General features: G+C 47.5%; 1 protein-coding gene across 1 annotated transcript; it reads right to left on the bottom strand.

Annotated features, from left to right (window-relative positions):
* Nucleotides 1-9102: 9102 nt before the first annotated feature.
* On the bottom strand, nt 9103-13084 carry LOC137153962 (transforming growth factor beta activator LRRC32-like). Its single transcript, XM_067549736.1, has 2 exons — nt 12965-13084; nt 9103-11088 (listed from the first exon to the last, which is right to left on the bottom strand). The coding sequence occupies exons 1-2, from the start codon at nt 13082-13084 to the stop codon at nt 9103-9105; spliced, it is 2106 nt and encodes a 701-aa protein (XP_067405837.1).
* Between the last annotated feature and the right edge of the window lie 805 nt (nt 13085-13889).

Genomic DNA, 13889 nt, shown 5'->3' with positions numbered 1-13889 from the left:
CATCCTGAGGCACGTTGGTGAGGTGAGCATGGGAAGTTTGCACTGCAGCTGCCTGGGCTATACCCACTCTCTGGAGAGACCCTTTGGCTGATTTGTCTCTCTTCACAGCATGACATTTGCTAACAATTAGTACAATTGACTCCTATGTATTTGTGAGACCCCCTCTCCCATGCTCTTGGCCCTCTGCTTCCTACTCCAGGTGAGGACCCTCTCTCCACCCCACAATCAAATATTACAAATCTCTTCCACTGCCCTGCTTCCCCAACTAATGGGGGAAGGGCAGTGCAGTGAGAGCAGTTCCTTCTCCCCTCCAACCATGGTCTCCCCCTCAGCTTCCCCCCCTTTTCTATTCTCTCATTCACTCCACCTTTATGACCACCATAAACCTCTCCCCATCTCCCTTTCAATGAGGCTGTAAAGCCTGAACTGGTGACCTGAGGAGTAGCTGCTCCAGACCACATTGTCATCAGAACAGATGGGCTCCTGGCCTCAGGCAGTGGGGCGGCCTGTATCCCAGACAGGCAGCCTGGCCTGGTGTCTGTGGCAGGTCAGTGTAACTGCACATCCTTCTGTCCAGGGGCCAGATGCTCAGAGCTCAATTCCCACAGGCAAGAATGCCCAGGATAGGCACCAGTTGCATCTGGTCAGGATTCCAGGTGTGATTTTTTTTCAGTTCTGGCTTGGAGATGATTGAACTAGTGAGAGAACAGGTGGGTTTGGACAGGCTTGGCTCAAGACAGCAGAAATCTCATGACAACAGCTCACCAAAATTTGGTGCTGTTGAATCTACAACCAAATTCCAGTCCTGATTTGGCCTAGCTCCAGAACCCCAGCCCAAACTGACTACAGAACCAGGTACCAGCATAGTGGCTCATTATCTTCAATTATGAATCAGTTAGCTCCTAAGAACACTCTACAGTCACAGTCTCAGAGGCCATATGAAAACACAAGGTGAGGGTATCATCTAGAGGGGGACAGTCACTTACCCAGGTTTCCTAGATGTTCTGTACTGTGATCTGTGGAACATCAATAAAGGCAAAATGAGAGTCCAGTTGGTACCCATTGACTGGGCCTTCCCATTTTCACTGCAGTCCTGCATTCAGCGCTGGCAATGGCAGATTGCAACTTATGGCATCAAATAATTTTTTTAGTGGGTGCATTAAAACTGGAGGCAGGACTCCTGTTCAGAGCCCATTCCAGGAGGCACAGAAATAAGACTGTGTCTACAAAAGAGCATTGGATAGTTCCCTGCATTTGAGGATCTGAACATGCTCTATACATAAGACCAATCTCAGTACAACTAAGACATGTTTAAACCCCTTTTTCAATTCAGGTGATTCTGTCCCTAACATGGTACTGAACCCAATGTCCCTTCCAGGGGGCACAAGTACCCCAATCCAGTTTGTCTCTTCCAAGGAGTGGGCAAAGAATCTATTCTGGGAGTCATCCTCTGCATGGCTTTGGTACAAACTGCCTTAGCCAGCTAGTGCTTGTCATCCAACTGTCAGCGAGAGACCTCCAGACTAGTATTCTGTGTCCCACTGCCCTGGATTGATACCTGTTTGACGTATCCTGGTACAGATACACCCAATCATTGGTTTTTTTGGTTTCAGTTCATCCAGACAGCCTTGGGTATGGCTGGTACTTTATACTGGCAACTTGGCAAATTGAAGAATCTAAAATCAAGTCATTGGCAAATCTACTAAAATCCCAAAGCACTCAAATGTCAAAGCCAGTATAGTTTGAAAGGGAGAGGGGAAAGGAGAGTTGGTGGGTGAGCTATCCAGGTATCTAAGTATCTGACACTGAGGAGCCAGCCCCACTGTCAGTGTTACTAAGGGTAAGTAGTACACCAGAGGCTTGAAGCAACCAGCATGCAGCAGTTTTGTCTGTCTGACCACTGACCTTAGTGAAGCCAACAACGCAGTAACATCAAATTGGGTAAAAACATTTGCTCCTCTCCGCTGAGACCGGAGTGAGGTTTTGCTGCATGTTAACACCTGATCATTCTGCTTGTGATCAAATGCGTCTCAGAATCTCACCAATTCCACAGGCAATTCTAGAGTCACAGGCCTGCCCACAAATGAACAAACTTCTTACCAGGTCAAAGGAGCAACATTTCACTGTTTTGTCTTGATTGGATCAAAAGGTCCAGCAGAAGACAAGGCAGCCTGGTGCCTTTGGCTTTGCCCACCTGCCCAGTGGTTGATGGCGATGGAAGAGAAGCTTGGCAAGAAGCAGAAGTGGCAATGAGGAGGTGATATATGTTACAGGAAGAGCTAGATGATGGATTTTAATAGAGGCCATAAGTAGCCAGTAGCAAAAGCCACCAGTAACCCAAATGGGGGCACCGTGGTTTGTTATTTATTTTACAAGGCATTGTCCAGGGAGTGAATTGTCCCAAACGAAGAACAGGATCCTCTCCTGGAATAATTTACAGCGTGGCAGCCCTGTGGGTACATGCACAGTATGGCACAGACAGACACAGGATGAGTTTAGTTATTACGATCAGGAAGCTTCATTGGCTAGGAGAACTCTTCAAAGTTGTTTGCACAAGGTGAACAAAGGAGGTTGAGGTTCTGCTGGGAAGCTCTTCCAGCTGATGAAGCCATCAATGTGCTGGGAATTAAGAATAAAATGGAGCAGGGTGTAGAATGTGGCTCTGAGCCCCCTCCCGTTAAGAGAGAAAGAAGGAATATTGCAGCTAAGCACTTGCACAGTACTGCACTAACATTAGCTAATTCACCGTCACATTTGCCCTGGGGGACCCAGTGGTTGCCATTAGGGGCAACATTTGCCAAGAGACACCAAACAGCGATAGCTAGACAGAACAGATTTTCATAGGCTTGGAAGTAAGTGTAGTCACTGATAACTGTGCGGAGCCATTGGCAAATGTTGCCTGTTCAGTGGCATACACTGAAGATCACTGTTACCATCCCTGACTCACTAATGGGACAAATAATGGAATCAGGGTAAATCGCTAGCTCCCATACAAGCCAGTGTCAGCATCAGGGTTAGAATTCAGAAGCTGCTGGTTCAGTTCAGCTGCTGAGCTGTTCCTAAGCTCAGGCCATAGGGACATGGTGTCTCCTAAAAAGGAGACTTTGTGCATCTCCCCCTTTATGGATGTCTTGCAATGATGGGCCTGGCCCACAAACAAGGGCTTCCTTTTAACAGGGCCCTCAGATGTGGGGGGGAGAGAGTACACTTTACCGGGGCTGGGAGGCCCTGGGGGGCCTGGCCCAGGCTGCAACCCCCATTACCACGAGGAAACATTTTTTCATGGGTCATGAGATGATATGTATGGGATGTGGGATTGTGGTATGTGTGTAGGAGGGGGCCCATGTTGCAAGATTGTACTGGGCCTAAAAAAATTATGCTTGGGCCCTGCCTCTTAAAACAAACACAATTCTTCATTTGAGGTCAGTTCCTCTTTCCAACCTGAGCCAGAGAACAAACAAAGGGTAAGTGCTAAAATTACCCAGCCCACTTCCATGTCACACACCATCCCGAGAGGGGATTTCCCAGCTGTGGAGGAAGGTTTCACTTTCCTAAGGAGACTCTACACAAAGGTATTGGGGAAGAGGGGCATGTCATGGAGAAAGTGAAATGGAGCCACAGTAACCACTGCAACCCACCAGAGTGGCTGATGCTGTTCTTGTGACTGGTCATTGTGTCATGTGTGGAGGGGAGGAAGATCCTGTATAAATGGATAAAGAGCAGGGAAGGGAACACTTGGACAATGTGACTATATCCAAACCAGACAGCCTGGATAACATGTCTCTTAGGGAGTCAGCTGACAGACTGTAGCAGTGAGCAGTGAGATCCTGTAGGAAGGACAACAGAGGGATCCAGGCAACCTGCAACCTGTCACTGGGCTTGTCTGTGCATAGAAGCTGCACCCATTCCATTAAATCAGTGCCACATCACAGCTTGTTAAACCGGTGCAACTTTTGTATGCTGGGCAGTTCTCTGTAACCGCCATCCTGAGTGAATGATGGAGGAAATAGTGAGAGGAAAAGGTCACGAAACATGCGGACATTAAGGGAACTGTGAGCATTAACTAAACAGCATCAAAGAGGCTACCAAGAGATTTTGGTAGAGCAACTTGATTGCTTCTGTGATAGGCTTATAGAGCTGTGTTCATCAAAGTATTTGATAATAGCTCTTATGAAATCTTAGCAGACAAATTAAAATTGGAATGGATAGGAAGACCAGCACAAAGGGTGATGGAAAAAGGACAACTATTGGAGTCAGGAGCCCTTAAGCTGTGCTGATTTAACCTTTTTGCGTGTCCTTCAGGGCCCTGCATTACTCTGGCACTCACCCCGGGCTGGCTTGGTGCTTCTCACCAAGTACAGGTCACAGATGCCAACATCCTTGTGCTGCTTTACACGAGGCAATGGGGAGAGCTGAGCAAAGAGCCCTGTACAGTGGAAGCTGTTGCCCAAGCAGAAGTGGGGAAAAAGAGGTGTTTTGCTAAGAATTCTTCTCCCATCCAGCAGCCAGAAGGGAAAAAGGGATGGAGCGAAGAGAGAGCCCCTACCTCTTGGTGACCAGAGGGAGGCTGGTGGCGGTGGTATTTGATGAGTATCTTGTGCTGTGACATTACAATAGCTGATGATTCAGTGTTGCAATGACGTAAAGCCACCAACACTCTAGCAGTGTTAGGCTGTCATGTGGTGGTGACATCCCCGCTCTTCCATTCCTCCCACCATTCAGGAGTGAGGCAGCTCCCGTCACTGATCTAGTCCAGCCAAATCCTTTGGGGATGGGGTCTGCATACACTTTGCCTCACACTAGGGGAAAGTACCCGCTTCCCCCTCCCAGAGCTTTCTGCTGAGGGGATAGGTGACCCAGGGCAGAAGAAACTGTAGGCAAACATTCCAGGAGGGAGGGGTTACCTCTCCCTCAGGGCTGGGCCTTCTTCCTCTTTCTGGTTTGCTGGCTGATCTCATGGCTTCACCACAGAAAAGATACTAAGAAGTGGGCCATGGGAGGCAGTGACCTGCCAGAACTGGCCCTTCTCAGGTGAACTCACATAGGGACTAACTCAGACAGCCCAATTATAGCCCTGAACAATAAACTCACCCAGATTACTGCAACGGCAACGCCTCCTCCCATAGGCTGGCACGGAAGGACCCAGCTGGGGGATTGTCCCCAGCACTAGCTGGAGGCTAGAGCAGTTTGTAGTGCCAGGTTTGGAACACTGTTGCAAAGCCATTGCTGTGCATGTCCCTGGACCACGCCTGCCTGCAGCAGCACAATCCATAGTAGGGTCACCTGGCCGGTCTCCTCTCCTGGCTCCTGCCCACCTCCTTTAACGGAAGCTCAGCAGGTAGGATCCAGTTAGGGAACACATGCTAATGTAAAGAGAACAGTTTTGCATCTGCTGTTCCTGGGCTGTCAGGCTGGGACAGTGTGAACCAGGGAGATTTCAGACACATCAGGAGGGAGATTCTAAAAGGAGATTGCAGTGCAGGAGAGACTTTGCAAATTGTCTTCCTGTCACTTTCCAGTGAGGAAATCTCCCTCCCACTGAGACTCTGCAGTGGATGTGCTGGGGCAGGTTCTAGTCCCAACTGAGCCCCATCACAGAGGAAGGAAGTGCCTGAGCAAAAAACCCAGCGCCTCTAATTAGAAATAGCTGTCAGGGGAGTTTTGCTGAATCATACAGAACAAGCAGTGGTATCAAGAGATAGTGGAAAGGACTGGCAGCAGGGGCTGCAGCAATAGATGGCAGTGTAAATGAGAAGGAAATACAGTCCCTCTCCCATATATAGGACACCCAGGGGGCCCACTGAACTGTGAGAAGGGAGAGCAGATGCCTGGTATGGCAGGTTTTTCTATCCCTAATGCACAGAACAAGCATCACCCTACCTAGAAACAATTAGAAAACCTCCTTCGGGAAGGGGGGAAGGGAAAGAATCTCCCTCAGGGGGAGAAACAGGGTGAAATTAAAGGAAAAGCTTAAGGTTGATGAGCTTTTTATGCAAAGAACACAGTGTAAGAGTTTAAAGCCTCCCACTCACCTCAGTTACTCAGCCTCCTGTACCACCCTCCCTTACCTGCTGCATGGGACGGGAGGCTCACTTAGGCCTTGTCTTCATGAGGAAAAAAGGTGTGTTCTCAACTCGAGTTAACTAACATGGGATAAAATCCTAGTGAAGATAAGACAGTTTGTGGTTTCACATGAGCTATTAGGCTGAGTTACAGATTATGAGAGAGCCTTGAGTTTACCTTGACCTGTTCACAGGCATTAATAGTACAACTGCCTTGTCTTCACTAGGATTTTACTTTATGCTCATTAACTTAAGTTAAGAACACACCTTTTGCCTAGTGAAGACACAGCTGTAATATCTGTGAAAACTTCAATGGCCACTGCACTACATAAGCGCTAGGGCTTATGGGAAAACATTCCTCCCTCCCCATCCTCCCCTTAGATGCTGTGGGTGGCAAACTGAGCAACAGAGAACAAGGAATCTCAAGCCTTTGGGAGCTGCTTCTTGCATCTTTGTGAGGACTGGAGCAGGGTGGAGATTTTAAAGTGCAACTTTGGGCGCAAAGGCAGCACCCAGACTTTTGCATGTGTTTGCAGCTACAGTCACCTTTAATACAGCGGTATGTCTGATGAAGATTAGAGGGACACAGCAGCAAGGTTCCAGCTTAAACTCAAGTGACCATCCACTCAGATTGAAATACTGGGATCTGTAGACCCCTGGGCTGCCCTATCATATTAAATGTGAAGGTGCCAGTTTACATTGCCAGCAGATATGGCTCTTGGATACCAAGTGAATTACTAACAAAGCTCTCACCGCAGGCTGTCCTGGTTTAGAGTGCATAGAAAGTAGAACACTGAAGTCTTCTGCACAGGGGCAGAGGTAAGTGACGATGAATAAAGCCTGTGAATGCCAAGTCAGCATACTGTGAAATGCATGGAAAGTACAGCCTAGGAACATTACTAACCAAGAGGTCACCTAAAATGCACATTTACAACTTCAGAAACACCTGTCAAAAATCAACAGCACCTACACCAGGGGCTTTGTCTAGCATGAAACACCCTCTGAAGTAACCATGACCTTGATATGCAGAGGACATCCAGCCCCCTCTCCAATATCTTTTCTTGCATGATAATCACAACTCTTGGGAGAAGCCAGAAGCCTGGTTTGTTATGATTACTTATATAGCACCAGTGGTGTGAGCACAGTGCTCTACAGACAAATAAGAAAATACATACCTGTCCTAAGGAACTTTAATTCTAAATGAGATGGACAAATCCACATACAACAACAGAGCCTGGTGGGGAAGGAGGGAAGCACAGTGGCGCAGAGAACAGCATACTCCCATGGCCTGTCTTGACCACACTACCAAGCTGTATTAGAAAGAGTCTAAGCAGAACATGGAAGTATGGGTTCAGCTCCATCAAATGCGACAGGCATAGATTCCCATTCATTAGGAAAGTTGTTTGTTTGTTATGGCACATAAGGCAGTAGTCATAGAAGTACAGAAACAATGCCGGTGGTGGAGGTAGTGGAGTGGCATCTTCTTTAGAGCAAAATGTCCTTTATTTTACAATAAACCATTTAATGATAATTCATGTATAATTTAAACCTTTTTCCAAACCCCATTCACTCTCCAGTACTCCAGCAACAGACATGTATAGAGCTTGACATGCAAACATTCCTGGGGGCCACACTCAGTGCCAGGCTGGCTGGGGTGACAAAGACTATATAACTGAGGAAACCTGAAAAGCACTGGTTTTTTTTCCACAGCAGTCCTGGCAGTGACAGGGTGGAGAATGAAGGTGTCTGAGCTTAAGCAGAACATCCATATGCTAATGAGGTGCTTAGCTAAGGGTTCCTCTCTGGTTTTGTGAATCCAGGAAGGAGTAACCTGGCAGCTAGAGAGCCGCACTCCCAGTACCACAGGATCAGAGTCCCCTGCTGACGTGGCCCGGTTCAGCACATTTTATTACTTGCAGGACTCAGCAATTGATTTACAAGAGCAGATGCAGATTATCTGGGGAGTGTGAGCACCAAAGGTGAGAGTTTTAACTGGTTAGAGCTGGGACCAGGAGCTGGTTGTCTTGTTGGCTTCTGTGGTTCAAGGGGCCCAGCTTTCCCTGGAGCTAGACAGCTCCACTGCACTGTCCTGTCATTCTGGGAGATGTCAGCCTGTCACAGCCACTGCAGGTTTATGATAATTCAGAAATCGTGGCTTGGTTGTTCTAGTTCAAACTCTGAGGATGTCAAGCAGGAGGATGTCCATCTACCTGGAAGCAGACTGAAAAACTTAAGGACTTTTGGCTAAACATCAGACAGAGGCTGAGAATTTTCAACTTGGATTCTTGTTGAGGTAGATTCATTCCTATCATGATGGCCAAGAACATGGCAAGCTGCCCTCAGGCACAATGTGCACTGCTCAGAGCCACTTCTTGGAAGTATCAACTCAGCACAACGGTTTGGATGAAAGTTCAAGAGATGGGAGTGTCAACAAAGGGGAGTGTCACCTTTTAAAAACAATATACTGGGATTCTACAGAAATCATCTTCTCCCTCTCCCTCACAAAGCCGTGTTTTGTTACTGTAAGCTGTTGCGTTTTGGGTCTTTACAGTAGAGTACACTAAGTGTTTGTCAACACTACAAGATTACTTGTCAACTAGGTTGCCAGCTAACAAGTATTTAGTTTGCCTACTGAAAGGGCAGGTGACAACTGCTGGAAAATGCTGAACAACAGTTGAATAACCATTCTGCTGCTGTGAAGATAACTATCTTCTCACAAACAGAAGAGGATGGGGTTAGCTGTGGAACAAGCAGGAGAGGGAGGACAGGACAGGAAACCCACCAGGAAATTCTTTCTAAACACAATAACATTTCTAAGTCTCCCACTATGAGCAGTTATCCCTTACACAAAAAAAAGCAGTATGGAGAGATGGCCCGTGGAGGTTGCTGTATGTCTCTAGGCTGCTTGCATCAAGAGGGAGCACATATTGATTTGATTTTGAGCTCTTATAAATGTTTTGTCTTTTTTTGTGAAGCCCTTAATATATCACTGAGGGGCAGATGCCTAAAATGCAATAAATATTATTCTCCCTTTCCTGTCTTATACTTTTGTAACACTGTCTGTTGTGATCTGTTCAGTTCTCTTTTCCTTATTTGAATGATAAGGAATGGGGTCCACCATGTTGTTTCTGAATCCCAGATACTTTGCCAGCTTCTGACTCTTTTTCAGAAGACAGCATATCCCATAGCTTAGAAACAGAAAGCAGAGGATGATCACCACCACCAAAACCAGCAGGTAGCTACTTCCTGTCGGATGAGGACAAAGCCACGTGGGGTTGTTAGCTACTTTAGCTGAGAAATTCCTATTCTTGTCATGATAAGAGCACAGTGTTTCATTCAGATCCAACACACTCACACTGGCAGCTTGTAGAATTTCCAGCCAGCTCAGTGCACAACAGCTAAAGGGATTACCAGCAATGTTGAGATGATTGAGGCTGCTGGACCATTTCATGGTGGCAGTTTTTTCTAAGGCCTGCAGGTTGTTATTGCGAACATCCAGGTTTTCCAGTGGCGAGCAGACAAGTCCAGAGGGCAAAAGACTCAACTTGTTGTCTGATAAGTTCAAGATTTTCAGCATCTTCAGACAAGGGAACTTTGTCTTGTTGTTGTCCATCTGGTTTCCTCTAAGAGACAGCTTCTGCAAGGAGAATTCCAAACCCTCCAGAGCTCCTTTTGGCATGAACAAATCTTCATTCTCAGACAGATCCAGGGAGATCAACGAGGTTTGGTTGAACATGTAGGGATATAGTCTCACAATATTGTTCCTACGTAAACTCAGATATTTCAGCTGAGGTATGTCACAGAAGGATGTACAATTACTTCTTTCAGCTCTGGCTGGAATCTCTCTTTTATTAGCATTCTGGCTCTCACACGGCTGGAGGCTGTTGGAACCAAGGTCAATTGTTTCCAGTTTGGGCAGAATACCAAAAAACCAATGTGGCAAGGAATGAATGGAATTGCCTTGAAGATCAAGTGACCGCACCGACAGAAAGGCATTGCCATGCATCATCCCTGGGTCCTCGCTTTCAATACCACTAGGAGGTGATTCCACAGCTAGATTATGGAGACAGTTCTTAGCCATATTGAGATTCTGGAGGGAGCTCAGATTGTGAAGGAAAGTAACTGGGAACAAATACAACAGATTACTGCTGAGATCGAGGTCAGTTATCTTTGACAGTCTAGCTGCTGCATTGTAAATATTCAAAGATATGTTAGGTCTTGCCATCTCATCATACCACAGTCTGAACTCTGCTACATTTGTGGAACTTGGTGCCAAAGAGACCATGGCATTATTGGAGAGATTTAAGTGTGTAAGGTGATGCACCTTAGGGAGCTCTGGAAAGTAGATCAGTTTGTTATGACTCAAATCTAGCACCTGAAGCAGGTAGTCTTCCTTTCTCTTCTCTGTAACAAAGAACTCCAGGGCATTGTAGCTGAGATTTAAAACTTGCAGCTGAGTGAGGCTGAAACCCGAGATACAGTGAAGGGAATTCATGGCTAAATTCACCATCTTTAGACCTATCAGAGCCTCAAAAGCTCCTTCCTCTATTTCCGTGATGTAATTGTTGTTAAGGTTGATCTCCCTCAGCTTTAGAGTTCCCTGGAAGATACCCCCTGGCAGCCTGGTCATCCTGTTCCAGGACAGATCCAGTTTCTTTAAAGAGGTGAGATTGCTGAAGTAGCAGGCTGCCATGTCACTGTCCAAATTATTTGCAGAAAGGTCCAGGACCTTTAGACTCCCTAGTGACCTGAAGGCTCTTCCATTGGTCAAGTAATTCTTATCAAGGTGGTTTGAAGCTAGGAGGAGAGAGTGGAGATGAGTTAGATGAGCCAGGGCCATTTCTGACACAGTTTCCAATTGGTTGAAGCGCAGGTTCAGGTGCTCTAGGTGCCCTAACTCTGAGGTGCAGCTTTCCGTCAGGTTTTGGATGAAGTTGTCAGAGAGGTCGAGCTGCTTAACCCCATGGCCAGGCTTCTCTGGAAATGTGCGGAGGCCAAGACCTTGGCATGAGACCTGAACTGAGCTCTATGGAGAAACAAGGAAAGCCATCAATGAGTGTGAAGGAGCTCAGCCCACACCTCATTTCAGACGTGGCTCTACTCCTACCACACACCTTACTGCTCTTTGGAATTCGTACTAGAAATCCTCAGACACAAGCACATGCCCCCCTCAGTCCAGTACTTTGGCCATGGTGGGCTGAAATCAAAGCCTAAGCTCCTTCACACACAGTTTGTATCCCAACCACAAATCTGACCTAGTGAGGGTTCAATGAATGGGAAACTCTTCCAGAGCTGTAGAGGGTTTTTTTGTGACCCAGCTTTCTGAGATACAGTGGCGGCTGGCACCGTTATGTTCAGGGAAGCCCATGGAGAACCCCAAGGTTATTTGGCTTGGGCTGGTGATGCCCTCCTGCCTGGGTGACACAGATGCACCTACATTGGGGCCAGCAGATCACAGCTTAGACTCAATGAAGGAATCATACAGCACCTCTGCTCCCTACCCGCAACAAAAATAAGGCATGAGAGCCCAAAGGAAGGAAGGCAGCTCCCAACTGCTAGGTCAGAGTTCAGTCCAGCACTGTTCATTGGCTGACCTCAGGTACCATTATCACTGACCAATCATCCTTTTCCCTCCACCAAGAAGGGTATGTGCCACACTCACTGGGCTGTAGAGGAGTATGAGTCTGGGTGGAGTCTGCCAGTTGCACCCCAGAGCCTAAGCTGCAGTCGGGTGCATGTACTGATGCCATGTTCTATTCCCACAAGCACAGCCCTCAGAGAAGCACGTATTCACGGAGGGGATAGGGAGGGGACAATAGTTTTCATCTGGACCTGCTTAGTCATTTCTTATCCCACAATGAGAATCCTCAATCCTCTGGCAGCCACAATCTTCCCTCATATGTCAAGGGATCCATTGCACCTCCCCTAACCACAACCTATCACTTAGTGAGCAGGACAGACAGAGCCAGGGTGTGTGATCACCAAACAGGAAGCAGCACCATGACTCCCATCCCTTGTTTTAAATAGTCTGTCATTCTCTTGAGTGACTGGCTGGGAGCTGTATCCAGCTTTAGTGCCTGGTCATGAAGAAGAAAGATGTCTAATAGTTAGTGCTTCCAATGTCATTGAAGAGACTAGTTTTGATTTCAGGCCAATGTTCCTTTGCTCTCCAGGCCAAGACAGCCTGGGAGTAGAAGCTGGATGGGTGGAAGGAGGAGAGAAAGCCATCGTTCTCATGGATTACGGGAGCCCAGATGATCTCCTCCTCTCTGTGCTCTGTCCCCCGTTTTCTAATTCTGTAGATCTGGTGTTTCACCAACTGGTCTCCAAATGGGAGCCACCCTGGAGATCAGTCACAGGAAAGGGGGGAGGAACGGAGAATACAGGTTGCCAAGATGTGTCCAAGTAGCATCTCCTGGCCCAATACATACAAGTGCAGTACAGAGCCTCTCTCAGACACACGGCATCCAATAAGCTGCCCAAAACAGTGCCTGTCTGGTAGAAACTGTTGAAGATGAGGGATAACGATATTGCATGGTGACAAAATGAAAGCAGCTGGGTACAAGGCTAATAGCCAAGGGAGGGTGGGGATGGGGGAGAGATTACAAGGCAAAAGCGAGGTGGGAGAGAGGCTTGAAGACAAGGCCTGAAAGTCCTTGCAGCAGACAGATACAAGAAAGTGCAAGGGAGGGGACATTAAAGAGCTAGGCTATTAAAGGGCGGCTGCTAGGCTGGGGAGCTCAGAGTTTTGGGGGAAGAGTTTCAAAATCAGGTTTTAAACTTTCATTGGCCCCCTTCAGTATCACACCAGGGTCTGAGCACAACCAGCACTTCCTGTCTCAGATCCCCTGGGGCTTGGTTTGGCTATTAAATCACAAAGGATCCTGGGCAATTAGCCTTACCTGCTGGCATGTCAGAGGTTTTGGGCTCACCTCCACACTGGGCTGGGCTTTGAAAAAAGATGGGAGCAGCCAGAGCAGCAAATATCCTCTTTCAGCTAGCCGGTGTTCAGAGAGAAACATGATTGTCTCCAGGAGTAAGCAGCCCCTTCCCACTGCTTCTGTGCTCTCATATGGACTAAGGGAGAGGACTGCTATATAAATAGGCACCAGTGTGGACTTGGGGAAGGAGATAGTGTGTGGGAGTCCCAGCTACGGTAGTGGGAAAATAAAGATACAAGGCACTTGTGACGGGGAAAAACAGTGCATGAAGCCACAAGGAAGGGAAAGAGAAACTAGGGAACAGGGGGTGGAGATGCCACTGCACATGCTTCCAGGTGATCATTTGAAACTAAAGGAAATAAATAGAGAATGGAGCAGCCAAGGCCCAGGGAAGGAGAGGAGTTTTTGTGGGGATTCCCCAGTTTGGAAACCACATTGTTGTCCAAAGGGTTTGTTCTCGGGCCTTATCTGCAGCCACCTCCTGCTGTGCTTGCTTCAGCACTCACACACCAAGCCAGGTTGGCTCAGATAGGAGACCCCAAGCGAACAACTAAACACTCTAGGAAATGCTGTTCTCAGGCTAGCACTTAAGACTAGATGATGCAACCAGGAAAAATGTAAACCGGAAGAGTAGGGCCCCCTTTGCTGGCCAAGCTGGAATAACCACAAGGTGGGAGGTGCTGGACATTGAGTGGAAGTGAATCCCTTGCTGTGGTGATAAACAGCACTGGGGTCGTTGAGGTGAGTTCAGTACAACTGGCCAGGCCTTCTTCCATGGGGTGGGGGAGACAGACGGAGCAGCTGGGTAGGAGGGGAGGCTGGAGAGGGAATTCCCTTCTCCCTCCCTGGGCTGCTATAGCTCATGCAAAGGGGAATTTTACAATAA

This window comes from Emydura macquarii, unplaced genomic scaffold (assembly GCF_026122565.2).
Source record: "Emydura macquarii macquarii isolate MOO-44397 ecotype Brisbane River unplaced genomic scaffold, CSIRO-AGI_Emac_v2 contig_1253, whole genome shotgun sequence".
NCBI lineage: Eukaryota > Metazoa > Chordata > Testudines > Chelidae > Emydura > Emydura macquarii.
Note: the sequence above shows the minus strand (reverse complement) of the source record. Positions and strands in the feature narration are given on the sequence as shown.

Coding starts and splice junctions, on each gene's coding strand:
- LOC137153962 (XM_067549736.1), bottom strand. CDS start 13,084: ATGTTTCTCTCTGAACACCGGCTAGCTGAAAGAGGATATTTGCTGCTC. Junction 11,089..12,964: donor AACCTCTGACATGCCAGCAG/GTAAGGCTAATT, acceptor GTTTCTCCATAG/AGCTCAGTTCAGGTCTCATG.